General features: G+C 30.8%; 1 protein-coding gene across 1 annotated transcript; it reads right to left on the bottom strand.

The window, feature by feature from the left end:
- Nucleotides 1–10,232: 10,232 nt before the first annotated feature.
- On the bottom strand, nucleotides 10,233–12,814 carry LOC139896989 (uncharacterized). Its single transcript, XM_071879632.1, has 5 exons — nucleotides 12,736–12,814; nucleotides 12,525–12,648; nucleotides 12,319–12,402; nucleotides 11,804–11,998; nucleotides 10,233–11,029 (listed from the first exon to the last, which is right to left on the bottom strand). The coding sequence occupies exons 1-5, from the start codon at nucleotides 12,810–12,812 to the stop codon at nucleotides 10,445–10,447; spliced, it is 1,065 nt and encodes a 354-aa protein (XP_071735733.1). The 5' UTR covers nucleotides 12,813–12,814; the 3' UTR covers nucleotides 10,233–10,444.
- Between the last annotated feature and the right edge of the window lie 9,940 nt (nucleotides 12,815–22,754).

Below are 22,754 nucleotides of genomic sequence, written 5' to 3' on the forward strand. Positions count from 1 at the left end.
AAGAATCTAAATGATTCAATGCCTGCTGAAGTCTTTAGCGAATATCTTGCTCCTTACTCTAAATCCTTGTGGACAATAGTTTTCATCATCCTCTGATCTTAGATATTCAAAATATTTAAAGTATCTTTCATTATAAATATCTTCCATATTTCTGAAGATATTTTCATAACTATTCTTATCTGAAATCATTTATCTCTTCGTGCTATCAGTGTTACATCATATAGAAACTGTTAGTTTCTATATTCTGTAAACTTTCGAGCTTAAAATATGAATGTTATTGAAGTAATGTTGGGAACTGAAGCATGAGTTAGTATAATATAATGACACTTGATCAACGTGATTATATTACAGTAAGTCATACTGAGTTTCTAATGGGACGTGATGATTCACAGATCCTAACGTCATCACGTGCCCTGTTACATAACTCTTTCATTATGCTTAACTTCTGAACATATCAAGAAAGTATTTTCTTGATAGTTCTATTCTCCGTGATTCTGGTAATTTGATAAATCAAATCGTGCTAATACATTAGTTCTTATTTAGAACACGATGTTTATTCGAAATTCCATACTTACGAATTCTGGACCATTACTCGCTTTACTAGAGGTCGGGAGGATAATAAAAAGGCAAAGAGCTCTAAAATATAAGAGAAAATATAAAGCCCAACAACAACACCGAAATTACAAACCGTGGATATCAGTGTGTATAGCAATATAAAGACACGGGAGGATTATAAATACAATAATCCCTAAAGCATAGTAGAAATAAACGGATTCCTCCGGTGGAAGTTGGAAAAGGAGAATGATTGTTGCGATAATCAGGATAAGGACAAGGATCAGAACTGGATTAAGCATTTCACGATCTTTTGAATTTGGGAATTGGGTATTGAAGTGGTGAAGATTAATGGAACGGAAAAGGTAAAATTTATAGTGAAAATATCAGACAGAGGAATCGAGGCAGATCACCGCATTTAATTATAGAGACCTTAATTTCCTTATTCGCCGAAGAATCAAATCTTTTAGATTTCGAAGATTTTCTTTAAATCCCTTGAATTCCGGAATTCAACCAAGATGACGTCAAAAGATAAGACGAACCTTATTTTCTAAATTCAACCCTGACTCTGTCAAAAGTTAAGATAAATCTTTACTTTCCTATTTCACTCTTTGATGATAGCTTCATTCGTACTCTTCGATTAATCAAATTATTTTGATCCATATTACTCAATGATGATAAAACTTAATTTATCAACTCATATTCGTCATGAAAACATTTTTATTGTTAGCCATGACCACCTCACTCAAATTTCGGGACGAAATTTCTTTAACGGGTAGGTACTGTGATGACCCGGGAATTTCCGACCAAATTTAAACTTAATTTTTATATGTTTCCGACACGATAAAAAAAGTCTGTTAAACTGAATCTCAAAAACTTTTGAATTGTTGCATATATCCAATTGACCTTCGACTGATTCCGACGAATTCACGAACAGCTATTTGCAAATAGATACATACATATTAGAATATGAATGTAAATATATATATTAACTTTGGAATGTAATTTGAAGTAACATACGAGTTAATTGATTTAAATAAATAAGTAAAATAATGAAAGATATAATAAAACTTATTATTAAAATAAATCTATATATATATATATATAGGATTTTGAAATATAAACTTTGATTACTTTAATTAGAAATACACGTTTTAAATGTTCTCAATTAATAACAAAGAAGTATATATTAATAGTGGTAGATTAATATATGAACTTCTATACACTGTTGTTCATATGAGAATATTGAAAAATAAATAATATATTATATGTAGAAATTTATAATATTTCAATTTATGTAAAATAATCATGTATTAAAAATTAACTAGTTATATTGTTGTCATTATTTTATTACCATTATTGATTATTGATACTATTATTATGGTGATGATTATAATTATAATTATAATTATGATATAAAAGATGATAAAATAAATACTAAATTAAGATGGTTAGGAAATTATAATCATAGGAGAGTGTATAGTTATAAAAAAAAAAATTGTTATTATGATATCATCATTCCTATCATTAACATTATTATTATTATCATTATATAAGAATTATGAAGATGATTAAAATTAGGGTTTATATAGGATTTAAATGAATTATTATTATTATTATTATTATTATTATTATTATTATTATTATTATTATTATTATTATTATTATTATTATTATTTCCATTATCAATTAAAATTTTATCTTTATTATCTTTATCAATATTATTATTATTAATAATATGATTAGTAGTATTATCATTAATAAATATCATCATCTTTAACTATTTACATTATTATCATTATTTTATTAATAATATTAAAATTATTATTATTATTACAAATATAATTATATTTATATTATAAATAAAGAAATCTTACAGAAAAATACAAATGTTGTAATTGAGCGAATCTTTCCTGCCTCTAAATTGATCTCAAGTGAAATTCAATTTACCATATCAAACCAAAAGCAGTTTCAGGTCGTTATCCAACTTGTATATTTTTTTTTCTTCTTTCTTTCTGATTAATTAACCCTGCTCAAAGTCTGTCGACATACACCCTATTATATCGATCAATCAACTCGTTATAAAAAAAAAACTTATTCAGTGTACCACTTTCATTACCAAATATCAATTATAAAACCTTTTTAGCTTTTATTTGATTAAATTTTGATAGCAATTAAGAAAAAGAGGTCGGACCTCTGTTATTGAAAAACTTTTTACCAAAAGCTCGAAATCAATTTTTAATCCAAAATGTGTAAATGCAGAATTGTTAGGATTGGTCCACTCTAACTTTCTGCAAAATTTCATGAACCAATTCCTCATATCGAATGCGAATTCGTAAGTCAAAGATTTAAATTCTAAAAGTCAAACTTTATTCTATAATCAAATTAAAGTTTTAGGGATTGTTTCAGATAAAATTGAGTATTCAAAAGGTTTTTAGTTATGATTTTAAACATGTTTCATGTTATAATTATATTGTAAAACATCCTAGAAATCGAAATCAAATTTTGTAAATTTTTTTTTTATCACGAACAGCGTGAGCTGTAACATTCATTTTTTTTTTTGTTTTAATTTTTTTTTTAGTATACAACAATGATAAGTTTTAATTAAATGTTAAGTCCTCAATCGAAGATTGTAATACATGGTTTGGATTTTTGATTCGTTTGATTTCAAGCAGAAGGAAGAAGATGAAGCATTTAATTTACGGGTTAAATTTATTTGAGTTCTGCAATCTTTCGGATAAATGGGCTTAGCCCAGCTGGTTAAATGAAGTGTCGGGGTTACGAGAGGTCGGAGGTTCGAGCCTCGTCGTGGGCATTTATTTTTGGAAAAGCCTTAAAACAAGGGTATACACTTTTATATTTTTTGTTATTATTATTATTATTATTATTATTATTATTATTATTATTATTATTATTATTATTATTATTATTATTATTATTATTATTATTATTATAGTTATTATTATTGTTACTAGTGTTACTAGTGTTATAGTTACTAGTATTATTATTTCTACTAATAAAAATAATAGTTACCATTTATGTTTATATAGTAATTATAATTATAATAATGATATTATTATTGATTATTACTAAAAGTTATTATCATTACTAGTATTAGTATTACTAATATGATTAAAATTGATACAAGTATTACTATTATGATTATGACTATTATTATTAGTGTTATTATGAAAATAACACAATTTATTATTATTTTCATTAATATTAGCGTTAGTACCATTTTTAGTATTATTAGTATTAATATTATTGACAAAATTTATTATTAATATGAATATCAGTAATAGTGGTATTATTATCAATATAATTAAATACAACTTGTATTTACCAGTATTAAACTTATTTTTATTAGATAAATATTAAGTATATGAAAATACGTTTATAAGTAATTTTGCATACAAGTGTGTATTAATCATAATATCAATTTTCATACAAATAATCATATATAATAAATTAAGTATTTTTAATACAATATAAACTAAATATATATTAACAAAATTATATAAAGATTAATCATTTTAAATATAAACATAAATTAATTATATATTACAAGCTATAAGATATGAATTTGTTCAAATACGATTATATATTAATATATGTATATATAAATGATATAGGTTCGTGAATCCGAGGTCAACCCTACATTGTTCAATGTCGTCATATGTATTTTTACTACAAAATAGATTACAGTGAGTTTCATTATTCCTTTTTTAAATGCTTTCGCAATATATATTTTTGGGACTGAGAATACATGCGTTGTTTTTATAACTGTTTTACGAAATAGACACAAGTAATTGAAACTACATTATATGGTTGAATGATCGAAATCGAATATGCCCCTTTTTATATAGTCTGGTAATCTAAGAATTAGGGAACAGACACCCTAATTGACGCGAACTCTAAAGATAGATCTATCGGGCCCAACAAGCCCCATCCAAAGTACTGGATGCTTTAGTACTTCGAAATTTATATCATGTCCGAAGGAGGATCCCGGAATGATGGGGATATTCTTAGATGCATATTGTGAATGTCGGTTACCAGGTGTTCAATCCATATGAATGATATTTTTGTCTCTATGCATGGGACGTTTATTTATGAGAATTTGGAATATGAAAACTTGTGGTCTATTAAAATATTGAAATGATTATTTATGTTAAACTAATGAACTCACCAACCTTTTGGTTGACACTTGAAAGCATGTTTATTCTCAGGTACGAAAGAAATCTTCCGCTGTGCATTTGCTCATTTTAAAGATATTACTTGGAGTCATTCATGGCATATTTCAAAAGACGTTGCATTCGAGTCGTTGAGTTCATCAAGATTATTATTAAGTCAATTATAGTTAGATATATTATGAAATGATATGTATGCCGTCAAATTCGATGAAATGAAAGATTGTCTTTTCAAAAACGAATGCAATGTTTGTAAAATGTATCATATAGAGGTCAAGTACCTCGCGATGTAATCAACTGATGTGAATCGTTTATAATCGATATGGACTTCGTCCGGATGGATTAGGACGGGTCTTCACAGATTTGGTAAACGAGGGAAATTAAATCCAAGGTATATTGGACCATTCAAGATTATTGATCGTGTCGGACTAGTAGCTTACCGACTTGAGTTACCTCAACAACTCGCGGCTGTACGTAACACTTTCCACGTCTCGAATTTGAAGAAATGTTTTGCTAAAGAAGATCTCACTATTCCGTTAGATGAAATCCAAATCAACGAAAAACTTCAATTCATCGAAGAACCCGTCGAAATAATGGATCGTGAGGTTAAAAGACTTAACCAAAACAAGATACCAATTGTTAAGGTTCGATGGAATGCTCGTAGAGGACCCGAGTTCACCTGGGAGCGTGAAGATCAGATGAAGAAGAAATACCCGCATCTATTTCTAGAAGATTCGTCAACACCTTCAACTGTTTAAAATTTCGGGACGAAATTTATTTAACGGGTAGGTACTGTAGTGACCCGAACTTTTCCATGTTTATATATATTAATTGAGATTAATATTTACATGATTAAATGTTTCCAACATGTTAAGCAATCAAACTTGTTAAGACTTGATTAATTGAAATATGTTTCATATAGACAATTGACCACCCAAGTTGACCGGTGATTCACGAACGTTAAAACTTGTAAAAACTATATGATGACATATATATGGATATATATATATAGTTAATATGATACTATTATAAGTAAACATATCATTAAGTATATTAACAATGAACTACATATGTAAAAACAAGACTACTAACTTAATGATTTTTAAACGAGACATATATGTAACGATTATCGTTGTAAAGACATTTAATGTATATATATCATATTAAGAGATATTCATACATGATAATATCATGATAATATAATAATTTAAAATCTCATTTGATATTATAAACATTGGGTTAACAACATTTAACAAGATCGTTAACCTAAAGGTTTCAAAACAACACTTACATGTAACGACTAACGATGACTTAACGACTCAGTTAAAATGTATATACATGTAGTGTTTTAATATGTATTTATACACTTTTGAAAGACTTCAATACACTTATCAAAATACTTCTACTTAACAAAAATGCTTACAATTACATCCTCGTTCAGTTTCATCAACAATTCTACTCGTATGCACCCGTATTCGTACTCGTACAATACACAGCTTTTAGATGTATGTACTATTGGTATATACACTCCAATGATCAGCTCTTAGCAGCCCATGTGAGTCACCTAACACATGTGGGAACCATCATTTGGCAACTAGCATGAAATATCTCATAAAATTACAAAAATATGAGTAATCATTCATGACTTATTTACATGAAAACAAAATTACATATCCTTTATATCTAATCCATACACCAACGACCAAAAACACCTACAAACACTTTCATTCTTCAATTTTCTTCATCTAATTGATCTCTCTCAAGTTCTATCTTCAAGTTCTAAGTGTTCTTCATATATTCTACAAGTTCTAGTTACATAAAATCAAGAATACTTTCAAGTTTGCTAGCTCACTTCCAATCTTGTAAGGTGATCATCCAACCTCAAGAAATCTTTGTTTCTTACAGTAGGTTATCATTCTAATACAAGGTAATAATCATATTCAAACTTTGGTTCAATTTCTATAACTATAACAATCTTATTTCAAGTGATGATCTTACTTGAACTTGTTTTCGTGTCATGATTCTGCTTCAAGAACTTCGAGCCATCCAAGGATCCGTTGAAGCTAGATCCATTTTTCACTTTTCCAGTAGGTTTATCCAAGGAACTTAAGGTAGTAATGATGTTCATAACATCATTCAATTCATATATATAAAGCTATCTTATTCGAAGGTTTAAACTTGTAATCACTAGAACATAGTTTAGTTAATTCTAAACTTGTTCGCAAACAAAAGTTAATCCTTCTAACTTGACTTTTAAAATCAACTAAACACATGTTCTATATATATATGATATGCTAACTTAATGATTTAAAACCCGGAGACACGAAAAACACCGTAAAACCGGATTTACGCCGTCGTAGTAACACCGCGGGCTGTTTTGGGTTAGTTAATTAAAAACTATGATAAAGTTTGATTTAAAAGTTGTTATTCTGAGAAAATGATTTTTATTATGAACATGAAACTATATCCAAAAATTATGGTTAAACTCAAAGTGGAAGTATGTTTTCTAAAATGGTCATCTAGACGTCGTTCTTTCGACTGAAATGACTACCTTTACAAAAACAACTTGTAACTTATTTTTCCGACTATAAACCTATACTTTTTCTGTTTAGATTCATAAAATAGAGTTCAATATGAAACCATAGCAATTTGATTCACTCAAAACGGATTTAAAATGAAGAAGTTATGGGTAAAACAAGATTGGATAATTTTTCTCATTTTAGCTACGTGAAAATTTGTAACAAATCTATTCCAACCATAACTTAATCAACTTGTATTGTATATTATGTAATCTTGAGATACCATAGACACGTATACAATGTTTCGACCTATCATGTCGACACATCTATATATATTTCGGAACAACCATAGACACTCTATATGTGAATGTTGGAGTTAGCTATACAGGGTTGAGGTTGATTCCAAAATATATATAGTTTGAGTTGTGATCAATACTGAGATACGTATACACTGGGTCGTGGATTGATTCAAGATAACATTTATCGATTTATTTCTGTACATCTAACTGTGGACAACTAGTTGTAGGTTACTAACGAGTACAGCTGACTTAATAAACTTAAAACATCAAAATATATTAAAAGTGTTGTAAATATATTTTGAACATACTTTGATATATATGTATATATTGTTATAGGTTCGTGAATCATCCAGTGGCCAAGTCTTACTTCCCGACGAAGTAAAAATCTGTGAAAGTGAGTTATAGTCCCACTTTTAAAATCTAATATTTTTGGGATGAGAATACATGCAGGTTTTATAAATGATTTACAAAATAGACACAAGTACGTGAAACTACATTCTATGGTTGAATTATCGAAATCGAATATGCCCCTTTTTATTAAGTCTGGTAATCTAAGAATTAGGGAACAGACACCCTAATTGACGCGAATCCTAAAGATAGATCTATTGGGCCTAACAAACCCCATCCAAAGTACCGGATGCTTTAGTACTTCGAAATTTATATCATATCCGAAGGGTGTCCCGGAATGATGGGGATATTCTTATATATGCATCTTGTTAATGTCGGTTACCAGGTGTTCACCATATGAATGATTTTTATCTCTATGTATGGGATGTGTATTGAAATATGAAATCTTGTGGTCTATTATTATGATTTGATATATATAGGTTAAACCTATAAATCACCAACATTTTTGTTGACGTTTTAAGCATGTTTATTCTCAGGTGATTATTAAGAACTTCCGCTGTCGCATACTTAAATAAGGACGAGATTTGAAGTCCATGCTTGTATGATATTGTGTAAAAACTGCATTCAAGAAACTTATTTTGTTGTAACATATTTGTATTGTAAACCATTATGTAATGGTCGTGTGTAAACAGGATATTTTAGATTATCATTATTTGATAATCTACGTAAAGCTTTTTAAACCTTTATTGATGAAATAAAGGTTATGGTTTGTTTTAAAATGAATGCAGTCTTTGAAAAACGTCTCATATAGAGGTCAAAACCTCGCAACGAAATCAATTAATATAGAACGTTTTTAATCAATAAGAACGGGACATTTCATAGGAGTACTTTTTTATCTCAATCTGTGCCCAATTTCTCTAATGTCATTTTGTTTCGTTAATATAAATGACATTTTGTACTCTCTTTTTTCAACCTTTTTTTTATTGTACTTTTCAACTTGTTTTGGGTTATTGCAATTTGTCACTTACTTCTCACAACAAAATTGCTTATCATTATTACCTTAAAAATATAATCACGGTCACTGAATGCAATTTGTAGGATGTAATCATTTTTTATTTTATTTTTTTGCCAATTATAGGTGGTCCTCGTAGTCATTTCTAAAATTGCTACAATGTATATGAATTTGTACATCTCTTCTTAAGAATCTATGAGTCTATATGTTACTATGACAAACAGTAACCGATAGTGGCCTAGTTTTTTTTTTTTTTTTTTTCTTTTCTTTTAACAGCATTTTGGGATCATCCAGAGCCAGAGGGACTAAACCACCCACATGATCATCTCTTGCATATGTGCAATGTTGTTACCCCAGGGAATCGAACTCTCAACATCCAACAAAGAGATATGTGTCATTACCACTGAACCAACAACACAAGTATGGGTGGTGGCTTAGTAGTTGTATTCATCTAATCTCTATGGGTGAAAATAATCAGAAGTCTCAAGTTCAAATCCTATGAGCAAAAGAATTAAAGCCCTTTGTGGTCAAGGAACGAGTTACCTACAAAGTGAGTGGTCACCCTAGAATTAGTCGATTCGCGAGTCGGATACGCAATATAAAAAAAAAAAAAAAAAAAAAAAAAAAAAAATACTCAAGGTTTGGACAAACTGACAAAAATCTTATGTTTACACTTTGTTAGTGATGCACTTGTCATCCTAACTGGCTCATGGGGCTTGGCCAATTTCATGGGTCAAATTGCTCCGGTCAAAAGAGTGGGTTCATTTTCGATTTCCTGGGCATAAAAAAAAAAAAAAAAAAAAAAAAAGAACAATTTTCCTAAGAATGTGCTGGTCAAACTGTGAATTTAGTCGCTTTTAAAGATAATATATTGTATAAGATAGTATGAATACTACAAAATCATGTCAGATTAGAAATTATAGAGGGAAAGGAAAAGATAACGGCTCAACCTGATCGACCTGTTTGACCCACTTGACAACTTGACCTGACCCACCCATCTTGTCTTTACACGTTCCGTTTCTTCATAGTGACATAGTAAGGCCCTATCGTTTATAACACTTTGTAGAGATTCTATATACACGAACACACACACATTTGATCACACACACACACAAAGGGACCCAATTGAGATGATAGATTTAAGTGATGCAAAGTTGCAAACCACCATTTTCAAGAATAAATCTCTAATGTTAATTCCACAAAAAGCTGGAAATCGAACAAATATCAGTTTCAGATACACGATTGTGAATGCAAATCAATTTCAAATTTCAATCCAAATCAATTCCCAAAAATTGAACTTCAAACTCGATTTCACAACTCGAATCAAACCCAAATGTGTAGTTGCTGAAGTTACATCAACAGCATCCACACCAGGGACTAAACCATAACCAGTTGAGCATAACTTCTAAAATAGTAAAATACCCTAATTAATGAATATACAGAAATTTTGTTTGATAAAACCTCCTCTGTTTATGTACGTGTTGTCAGGTCGACTCAACTCAGCCCGAATATGTCCATTTTAGCCTATAAAATTGGCTTTGCATCTTTAACTTGTACTCTGTTTCCATTTAGCTTATTTTGAACAAGATCAAGTATTTCCACACACCCTTTATCCTTTTTAAAATTTTGATCAAGTATTTTCACGCGCCCTTGAGCCTTACTTAAATTTTCCTCAGCCTTTCGTAAATCTAGTTGTGCAGCCATAAGCTCCATTTGTGTCTCTTTCAAATCCATTTTCGCACCTCCTTTCACCCGAATGATGTTTTTCATCGTTTCCATAACTAAAACGGACTCTTCGATGGCCTTCTTCCGTTTGTTCGTGGCGTCTAAGTGAGCTCTAATCCACGACACGTTAATATTAGCCGCCTCTGCATCTGAAAGTTCACTCTCAATTTCTTCTATCTCAATAGCATCATTGTTTTGAATCCGTCTAACAATCTTACAAACGACTGTAAGATACAATGCTCTCATAGAAGGTGCTTGTAGTGAACAGTTAGCTGCAATATCACCATGTTTGCTGAAAATTGCTCTAAGAATAGGCGCAATACTGCACTCTACGTTGTAGCCTTCGATACACTTTATGCCAGATTCAGAACCAAAAACTTTTTCCTGTACGCAACGCATATAATTAGTGGTAGCACAGTTCATTTCGTTAACATTCAAACACTTATTTGTACATTTAAATCACTGTTGTGAAAGTCGGGCCGACGTGTCGGTTTGGAGACTAGCCCGTCCCGACCAGTGTTGTAAATCTCGTTGTTTCTCCCCGAGATTTCTACGAGATCTCGTTTTTGAAAGGCGACGACACGAGATGTCCATCTCCCGAGATTTCTCGGTCAACGGGATCAAACTTGGTCAAAGCCACGATTTCTCGGATTTTCTCCCTCATTTCTCGGGTTTCTTGTAAAATCTCGGATTTTCTAGCTCATTTCTCGGATTTTGTTGTAAAATCTCATAAAAATGTATATAAATATATAACTATACATGTATTTATTGTTTTTATATATTTATATTAAAAAACCAAAAAGTCAACGTAAGTCAACGTCCGAGATCTCCCTGAGATTTTTTCGAGTTGCCGAGATCTCCCCCGAGATCCTAGTTCTCGAACCTTAGTCCCGAGTCGTCCAAAAATACCTTAAAAGTCGGTCAAAGTCAGTCAAAGTAATTCAAAGTAGGGTGAGTCGGCCGAGCCCGGTCTATGTCAGTCAAAGTCAAAGGCAGCTCATGAATTTTATATATATTTTAAAATATTAATCGATCTACCCACCAAATTTTCACCCAAATCAAACAGAGTGAACCTATAACCGTACAGATTTATGAAATCATGAATATGATTAGCATAGCTAGAGTATAATTAGAATGAACATAAGCAAATGGTATTACTTGTTCCTTTTGCCGAGAGAGATTTCTTTTGCGTTTTCCGCTCCATTGTGTTATAGGTACGGATGGTATTGACAGATCATCAAAACGGATGCCTAGATAGTTACTTCTAACCTCTTGACACTCGAGTTTTATCTTGTGAACTGTAACTTTTTCAAAATTGATAATCTCAGTTGTATAAAGACTAGTTTCCTTAACCTGTAAAACAAAATTTTTGATTAATTGGATTAACCACTTTGAGTTGATTACACCAATAATTAATTTAATATATTTATTAGTTGAATTTTGCTTTCGGTTTAACCGAACTCAAATTTGTAAACCGAACCTAAACCAAATCGAATACCGAATTCAAATTCGGTTTGGGTTTTTCCGGTTTTCATTCGGTTCGTTTTTCGAGGCAAACGGTTTGAAATTAAATATTAAACACCCATGTACCAGATATATACAAATATATGGGCAATTGCGACATACACACGACAACATAAAAAAAAAAAAAATTAATAATAATGGTTGTATACCGTATGTGGGTAATGTGGTTTAAGTTTAGCAGGACAGTTGTTGAATATATTTACCCCTAATTGCCAACTAACAGGTGAAGTAATCTGCAATACAATCAACAATTTAGTATTAGTATTTAGTATTTAGTATTAAATATTACATAATAATAGATTAATAGATAGATAATAGATAAATGAAGAATTGAAAACACTTTGGCAAAGATTACCTTTTTATCATTTCTAACACTAGCGACTAGGAGATCTAGAAGCTCGAGATTAAGTGACTCGCTATCATCGATCATCATGGTCATAAATTTTTCCATTTCCAATACTACAGCTGAGGAATTCAGCCTTCAAACACGGTAAAAGAAAGAACAAACTTAGTTAAGTTTTCAAGTTGTCCAAGTCTAACTGTTACCAAATAAATTAATTACTTACTCAGCAAAATTTAAAAAATGTTCAAATAGTCTAACAATTAATCCATCCAGCTGTAATTTCGATATAAACCCGGCCATGTTGAAAGTGCTACAGATTGTAAGAAATTTACTCATTTTTGTAAAGCATCCTCCAGATGCAGAAGATAGTTTATCGAACGTCAGCCCAACCAATTCAAGAAACTCCTGCAAACACAAACACACAATTACTAATTATTATACCTGGCAATTGAGACCCATACTCTCAAATTTGGGTCAAATGGGTCAAGCTTTCGGGTCAATTGGGTCTTGAAACAAATTAGGCGTGACAATGAAACAATATAATCATTTATGAAAGCATTAAGAGTATATCTATTGTGCACAATAATATTTTCTTATATATATAACAGATATTAATTATAAACAATAATAACAAACTATATAATAAATGTAAACAATCAAATGTAAAAGTATGTAACCGGTTTGGACCTATTTGACCCATTACCCATTTCGACGTGTTACCCATAACACCCAACCTGAGCCGTTTGGACTCATTTAAAATTTTTAGCCATTTGACCCAAGACCCATTTGAACCCAAAACCGTTTTGACCCGTTACCCAATCCGACCCAAGCTGAACCGTTTGCCAGGTTTACTAATTATCCTCTGAAAGATTAACGCAAAAGTTCATTCGATTGTTTTATAACCTTCATCTCTTCAATGGTGTAAGGGACGTCTGGTGCCATAATTCTCAAGATCTCACAAGTGCAACATGAAACCGAGATATTCACGTCCATATCACCATGTTTCATTAGCTTTTTAGCAATCAGTGAGCCGACTATTTTATGCACTGCACGTTTTATCGAATCGGATGGTGGTGGTTGGACCTCCGATAGAACTCGCTCCACTTCCTGTTACAAGAATACACCGCATAGTTGATTATTGTGAATATAAACAATAAACTACTATTACACTGTACACCTCACTTTTTAAAAAAAAAAAAAAAAATTATCAAAATGATACGGTTTATGATGTATTTACAAATAAATGACCTGAATATACCTACACAAACTCATAAAAACATCATTCTATTAAAATGGAACTGCATGCTCTTGACTAGTGGGCTGGTAACACTTAATTTGAACCAAGCAGTGGGCGGATCTTGAACACTTTTTTGGGGAACCAATAATATATTAGGTAAAGCATTGTTTTACATTGTTCGATCACACATATAAGTTACCATTAATATATGTAATATTTAACGAGAGATTCGATCACACATAAAAGTCATATGTAATATTACTAAGATTTTCAATTCTACAATAAAGATTAACAACTGACATCTATACATAGTAAATAGTTTTATGATGTATGTAACTCTTTAAAGTATTACTATTATCAGGGGAGGCCCGGAAGCGAAAACGAAGCACAATAGGCCCAAAAACAACAATCAAAGACTCCAGAAAAAGAATACATCAAAGTCCACCATCATTCTAGCAAGGCTCAAAGGGCCTTTTTGTAAAATGATTATATTATTCGTTAGAGCCTAAGGCCTTTTTTCAATAAAGGGCTTTTTTCCACCTGTTTCTAGATACTTAAATTCTCGTGACCGGTCCTGACTATTAATTAAATATTTTCATATAAGTTGTATATTTAGTATCATAATTAAGCCTATAAGCATACTTAATAAAGAACAATGAATACTGTAAAGAAAAAACAGAGAAGGGTTAAACCGGCGCGCGGCGCCATTTCAAAATTAAAACTTTACTACATAAGCACTAAACCAACTTGAATTTATGTCTACATTTGTTAAATTTAATAGATAAATCAGACTTTTCGGGATATATCGAGCAGAGTAGCAAAAACATAGTGAGTACTGAGTACTTTGAGATCAGAAGAAAAACACTACATCGAGGTACGACCAAATGAATGAAATGAGTCGAGCTTTTATCGTGCAACTCGAGCTCAACTCGACCTTGAGTTCGAGCTTATAACCAAAAAATCTAGCCTCTAAATACATATCGAACCGATTTCAAGTTTGGGGGCTCCACTCTGACCTTAGTGACTTTTAATACAAAATTTAATTTAAATTTAATTTTTATATGTTTTTTAATCAGATTAATAAAAAAACAAAGAATAAAAAAATGAACATTTTCAAACCCTAACCATTGAAGCAACAAATAAATTTTAAAAATAAGAACAACACAAAAATCGAAACCCTAACCCTAAAAGCAACAAATAAAAAAGTGAGAATAAGAACAAAAAAATAAAATAAAAACTAACAGAGAGAACTTTAAGAAGATTTGGACTTGTTGAAGAAACACGTAACAGCTTATTCCCAACATTCCTGAGCTTGAGAAGTATATTTGAAGCAGATGTTGATTTTTTGGGCGGCATTTTAAAAGGATGAACTTGTCTACAAATTTTTATCCTAAACTTATATTTCAGAGTTTTTTTATTTATTATTATTTTGGAGAAAATAAGGTAACGGTTTAAAGAAAGTAAAGAAGTTGTGTTCTTGATCTTGATCGAGTTTGAAGGTGTGAAAGATAAATAAGATAAAGAAAAAAAACTAAAAAATTGTGTTTTGGGATTTTGAAAGTACAAAAATAAGGAAAGTGAGGTACGAAAGAAAGAAAGAAAGAAAGTAGAGGGAATATTTGATTTTATTTACTTTTCTCTCTGATCTTTTATTTTAAATTAAAAAGATGTCAGTTTCTTCTACTACTATTTGACTTCTTTTTATTTTTATTTCATTTGTGGTTTGTGAAGGTTTGTGGAAAAGAAGCCAAAGTTGTCCTTTTTATATTATTTCAATTTGTTGTTGTTGTAGTAACAAAAATTGTACACATAGAACCATTCCGTAAAGACTAACAGAACCAAAAGACTAACAGAACCAAAAGACTAATATGTTTCAGCAAACCCAACCCAAGTAATTTAATATTTCATAATTAAACTAATTTTTAAGAATTTTACTCGACAATTCTAAGGGCGTTGTTTACACGCTATAGAGTATTGTACAATTCGATAACCAACATTTAGAAAGTGATAGTTAACTGTCATTTACAATTTTTTAATGCGTGTTAACGACAGATCTAAGGGTTGTCGTTAATAAAATCCGTTTTAACGACTCAATAATTAAAGTAATAACATCTACATAATTTGGATAAATTTGTTAATTAATTATAAAATTGAATGTGGAAAAAGAAAGTAAAAATGCTTGTAAAGAAAGGTAAAAAAAAAGTTGTAGAAAGAAACATTTTAAAAAAGGTTAAAGAAGAACTATAAAATTAATGAGTAAAAGAACTGAAAATAAAAAATCAAATAGGATGTATATAAGGTTGAAGAAATGATAAAAAGGTTATAAAATTAAAATGCAATATATTACATGAAATGACCCGTGAAATTACGGGTTTATTTAAGCGAAATAGTTTAATGATATGTTTTAGGTATTTAGTGAATGTAATTATTAAAGTCATTTAGTTTAATGAACCGTGAAACTAATGATTCTGACTAAGAAATTTGTCGTTCTTTTTACAAACATATTGATATACTTAATTTGATCAGAATAAATGAACTACATTTATTCTACCATCACTTTATTTCAATTTTTTCCTTGTTATAAAAGGTTACATACTTTTTATTAAGGCATGTATTTCGCATATATATGTAACGTAATTAATCTCGTAAAAAGAACTCATATTTAAATAATAATAATAATGTAATAACTAACCCTTTTATATACTAAAATGGGTGAGATTTTATGTCGTTTTTGGCACCACATGTTTATCAAACGGCAACTTTCAACAAATTTACAAAAACAATCCCCAAACAATATTAAACATGTCAACTTTTCAGGGGTAAATAACGTAAAATTATTATTTTATGAAGAAAAAAAGAAAAAAAAACTTAAATACACTCCACCAAAATTTTTAACGAGCGGTATCTTCCCGCCCGCCGCGAGTTAAATTTTTCCGACGTCAATGTTCAACTCGAAATAATTTTACGAACACAACGCAACTAATTACGTTAATAAACAACCCAAAGTAACTACCGAAAGTAACTACATCATATCGATGGTTCCGTCCACCCTTTTTACGCGATATTTTCGGCGTTAAAAACGTGCATGCTATTAGGTATACTAGGTACCACCCACATGTATCCAAACACACTCATAGCAACGCTTTTTTAACTATGTAAACACATAACGCTACGTTAAATATGAATATGCAATCCGAAAGGCCCCGCCGCATCGCGCGGGCCGATTCGGATCTAATTATAATTATAATTATAATAAAGTTTATTTTTAAAAATGAATATTTATATTTTTAATAATTATTATTATTAGTAACAAAATACCTCTTGAAATTTTTTAAAAAATTAAAATACAATTATTATATGAAGGTCGTACAATATGCTTCAAAGTTTGTACATGTGTTCATGGAGTGTTTTGTAAAAAATTGTACAATTTGTTTAAAATTTGTATATATGGTCATGGGGGTGTTTTATTATAGGTTGTACATAATGCATCAAATATTGTACATATGGTTATGAGAGTGTTTTATCATCACGTTGTGCATAATGCTATGGGTGTGCACCATATCGTTTGAAACCGAATAATCCGAATATCGAATCGAATCCAAACCAAAAATAACCAAACCTAATTTTTTAAACGGTTTTCGGATCGATCGAAACCGAAACCGAATTCGTAATTCGGTTTTCGGTTTGGTTTTTGGTTTTGAAAATTTTAAATTTGGTTAACCGAAAACCGAATTAAAAACTGAATTTAAATTAATAACATATTAAAACATATTTATATTTATAATATTTATATTTATTTTATATTTAATGTATTATTTTAAAATTATTAAACAATGAACATGTTATTTATATTATATTATACGCATTATTAATAATGACTTGAAGATGTAAGACTTTTAACAAACATAACTTAGCTAGTTTAGTAGTAGCATGTTATCTATTTTGATCTTTTAGCATCATAAACACTACTTATATTGGCTAGAATATAAGTAATGTGAATGGTGTAATCCTTGTAATTTGTAGTATTGTGATGTTTATAGGTAAGTAATTATGTTAGTTAAAATTTTAATTTCTAGTGATTTTTGGTTTAACCGAAACCAACCCGAAATAAAATTCGGTTTTCGGTTCGGTTTTGGTTTTGATTTTGATATTTAAATTCGGTTTTGGTGTGATTTTCGGTTTTGATTTGATTTTCGGTTTTGATTTTATAAGTTTCAAAACCAAAAAAATCGAACCGAATAAATCAAAAAATCGAAAACCGAACCGATAAACACCCATACATAATGCTTCAAATATTGTACATATAGTTATTTTAAAGACATCATCATGGGACTTAGATTTTTTCTATTTATTTTTGAATTTTTTTAAAAATAATCTTTATTTATGACATCATCATTTTGAAGATTTATATGATCAAGGTCGGTTTTATGTAGGAGCAAGGGGCGCCCCCAGTGAATTTTCAATTTTCAGTGTAAAATTTGGATTTTTAGACTATGCCCCCATTGATTTTTTTTTTGTCCCAAAATTTTCAAATGTTGTCCAAAAACATTCAAATTTTACTCAAAAATCTTCAAATTTTGTCCAAAAATATCTATATTTTGTCCAAAAAAATTGCTAGGTTTTATAAAAAAAATTCCCCCTCCCCTCGTGAAAACAAATCCTGCTTCCGCCACTGTATATGATACTATAGGAGTAGATAAGTAAAAAGTATATTTTGTTCGGTGTAAACTTATATTGTACCAAGAGTATCATGTTGACTCCGTTCCATTAGAGCACTGGGAGTGATGACTGAAGTCAGTTGGTATGTCAGGCGTGACATGCTGAGTCAGAAAAAGTGGGGAGTGGTGACCTATATTACTGGGACATGTCAGTTTTTATTTTTATTATTATTTTAATGATTTTAAACATAACATAAATTAATAAAATTATAAAATTAACATAAACGGAAATAACTTTCATTAAAAATAAAAAAAAATTACATTTCCTAAGAAAATAAAAAAAAAACATACGATTCCTAAAAATAAAAAAATAAAAAACATTACCAACCTAAAATTAAAAATAAAAACATTACAAGTCCTAAAAATAAAAATAAAAAACCGAAATTTCCTAAAAATTAATTCGTCCGATCGGCCTTTCACGGGGTTTTAGGACTATTGTATCCCTCATCACTCTCGTTGTGCGGGTAGTGAGGATGTGGGCGGCGGATGAATTTTCGGGACCATATGTGGATACAATACAAGTCGATATGCTCGTCGTTGAGTTTTGCTTTCCCGACAAGTTCTTCTCAGTCTTGTTCAGTCGTGAGAAATTCAAAGGTTTGAGTTTCTGGAACGATGTACATAAAATCCGAGGCCTTGAAGTCGACATGCTCTCGTATGTAGTTGAACAAACGCCCTGTGTCCCACCCATTAACGTCGAGGGACTGGAACGGAGTACATTGCGAGTTGAAATACGATTTTCAATCCTCGCTGAGCTCTCCACTGTGGTAAACATTTAATGAAACAATGGAAGAATTCATATTTTTTAAGTAAAAATATGTTTTTAAATTGAGAAAGGAAAAGAATGTGTGTTTTTTTATATTGAGAAAGGGTTGTATGTATATAGATAAAAGTGGGGATAAAATAAAATAAAATAAAATAAAATAAAAACATTTGGAGCCGTTGATTCCCGTCTCCCATGCGACTGACCTACCTGTGACGAGTAAAGGTGACGGGGTGGGGGAGTGGGCCGACTAGTGACGACCAGCCCGACGAGGTAAGTGACCTCGCCCACTCCCACTGCTCAAGATCATGGGTAGCTTCGATATTAAAAAAATATATAAAATAAAATAAAATCTCTGTCATACGTATTGGTCAAAGGCTCAAAGCATACCTTTTATGCTCATAATTTAACATGAGAGCACCGAGTTTCTTATGCTCAATTTAATTTACTGTTTCCTGATAATTAGACGCTGATTCAACTGATAATGAAAGCTTGACTTTGAAAAATAAGTAACAAAATAATCAGTATCTTTTGTTTAAAATCTTGATAAGATAAAACATGATCTAATCCAATAAAAATAGAATAATAATAATAAAAATGGAATAAGAAAAAAAAATGCAAGTACCAACGTCTTGATCAAGACCGTGGTTCGGAGACACCAAACTAACAATGAAAAGGTGTCGTTGATTATCAGTTTTCGATGGCACTGGGGAAGTGACGTCGAAACTGACAGGTGATATCGTGTGCTCTGATAATTAATAATTAGTCCCTCGTCCCATTTATTATCCTCTTAATGATACGCATATTGGATAACGTATCTGGTAAGCGTAAATCCTCAATAAAAACCTACTACAAACAGTAACTGCCACTCGAATGACATATGGCTGACGACATGATGTAATTCACTGAGAAAGTCAAAACCAACAAGTAAACAGGAACCAGCACACGGTTCCCAAATGACGCACGAATAAAGTCATGATACAATCCAGTATGAAGACCGAACCTCATAAGTAGATGGGAAACGGGTCACGGTTCACGGAAGATGAGAGTGTTTACACGTAAGTTAGTACAAAGGCAATCATACATGTAAGTCCTACCCAAGCAGTGCACATATGTGTCATCAGTGTGCCACGTAAGCCCGACATATTAGTCTTAAAAGGCTTGAGACCAACTCCCAATGTTGGACAGCCCATAATAGAATGACACCTCAACATGGTCAGGTTCATTAGGTTCATGACAACACAAACCCTAGTATTTGCCTATAAATATACTATTGCATTATCAAGAAACACACACAACAATTCACATCACAATCATTCTGATATCAGTCATCCATTGAGAGCTATTGCTTTCTTTCTCTAGTACTCCCTCTCTCTCTACTTGACTCAATGCCCATTCACTCGAGTCCTATAGTGAGTCGAACCATCATAGATTGGTTGCGAGCCACCCCTTCGAGATCTTTGTCTCCAACTGGGCAACTGAGTTATTCATGGTAACTAACCAGAGAGCGAACAACCAATCGCTAAACATTCTCCCACGCTTTTAGCACTCAAGTTCAACTGGGTACCGCCCCTCGAGCCGGTAACGGAAAATAGCTTAATCACCTCCAATAAAAATCAAAATAATTTTAGAAAAAGTTAACATGTACTTTTTTAAATTTTCCATTTTACCCAATACTTATTATCCCATTTTTTTTTTGTACATACATAAAGTAATAACATATAATAACTAATCATTTATTTTATTTTATGAAAATTGACAATTAATTTAACACAAACAAAAAAAGAATAGTGGACAATAAATATTGACGAAGAGATTAATAAATAATTAACGAGGTAAGTCGTCACTCGCGTGTTGCTGGGAAAATAGTTGGGGCCGAAATATATATACGTACTAAATGGTGTAAATTTCAAGCCATTTGACTAGCTTACATTTAAGGTGGCTATTGTCGATTTAGACCATTGTTAATGGTGATTGTGAGGTGCTGATTAGGTCATGGCAGGGAAATGGATGAGTTGTAATTGAGAACTTTTGTCAAAGGATGACAATGATATGGTATTTAATTTTGATTTTTTTACTACTTTTTTTATTTGTTTTTAGTTAGATAATTAAGATAAAACATGACATGAATAAAAAATAAAGATAAACGTTACATAATATAAAAGCATTAAAAACATTAAAAATTACAAAAACATAAATATCTAAACAAATAAACGTTGCACACGACCTCTTGAACTTTGATCTTCTTTTTCATCGGACGAGGTAGTATCAAACAAAATGTCAATACTTTGAGCTAAGAAATCCATTATTTGTAAGTAAAACTTAAGAATATCGTGAAGATGTTGTGTGAAAAAATGGTTGAATGTATGTGTTTAAATAGAAGAAAAAAATTTAAAAATTGCAACGAATATATCCCCAACTGATATACTCTTAAACCAAACAGCATCTGACACCTCATCGTCACGCCTTCTCTCTTCTACGTTTGTTGAAGACAAACGACCACAAATGCCTCATTCCTAGCGTTTGTGGCGACATGTCACAGTGGGTGAGGCTATAAACGCCACGTTATCCATGGTATTATGGGAAATTTTGTAACTGCTTTTTTTTTAGAAAAAAAAAATACTCCGTAACAATTAAATTTTGTAACTTATGACATTTCCCCCTCTTTTTTGTTTCTTTCTCCTTTCTTTCTCTTTTCTTTTTTATAGTATCATATTTTATATTATGTTATTTTGCCTGTTTCATACTTAAAAAAACTTCTATTTTTTTTTATATATATTTTCATTTTAAGGTTAAAAAAATTTTTGTATCTGCTATGTTAATTAAAAGTAATATTTTTCCTCTGTTATGTTCACAAAGCTTAATGTTGTTAGTTTACATCTTCATTAAATATAATTTTTATAAACATATACATATATAATACATGACCTCTGTTAACCTTTTTTTGTTTTTTTTTTTTTGTTTTTTGGAAAAGCAGTATGAATATATATTAATATCAACGAAAATACAAGGGGATTCTAAAGATCATTTTGAGCAACAGAACCCAATAATTCTCGATACAACATCATGATACATCTCTTCGCGACCCACTCGAAGCTTTTAACTTGGATCTCATTTAACGCAACCGGGGCAGTCCAACATTTATTTTTAAAGATCTTTTGATTACAGGTTTTCCAAATTAAGTAGCAACACGACCAAACCACTGCTTGCTGATAATGCTAAAAACGAACATATATTTCATAGCATTATTCCTCAAGAAAGACAAGCTTTTAGTTGCAATTGTTCTATTTACAAGTGATATTCGTTTAAATAATAAAAGGTGAAGACAAAAGACAGATTCGACGAATTGAAGACGCAAACGACCAAAAAGCTCAAAAGTACAAAAGACAATCAAAAAGGTTCCAATTATTGATAAGAAACGTCTCGAAATTACAAGAGTACAAGATTCAAAACGCAAAGTACAAGATATTAAATTGTACACAAGGACGTTCGAAAATCCGGAACCGGGTCCAGAGTCAACTCTT

This window comes from Rutidosis leptorrhynchoides, chromosome 3, assembly GCF_046630445.1.
Source record: "Rutidosis leptorrhynchoides isolate AG116_Rl617_1_P2 chromosome 3, CSIRO_AGI_Rlap_v1, whole genome shotgun sequence".
NCBI lineage: Eukaryota > Viridiplantae > Streptophyta > Magnoliopsida > Asterales > Asteraceae > Rutidosis > Rutidosis leptorrhynchoides.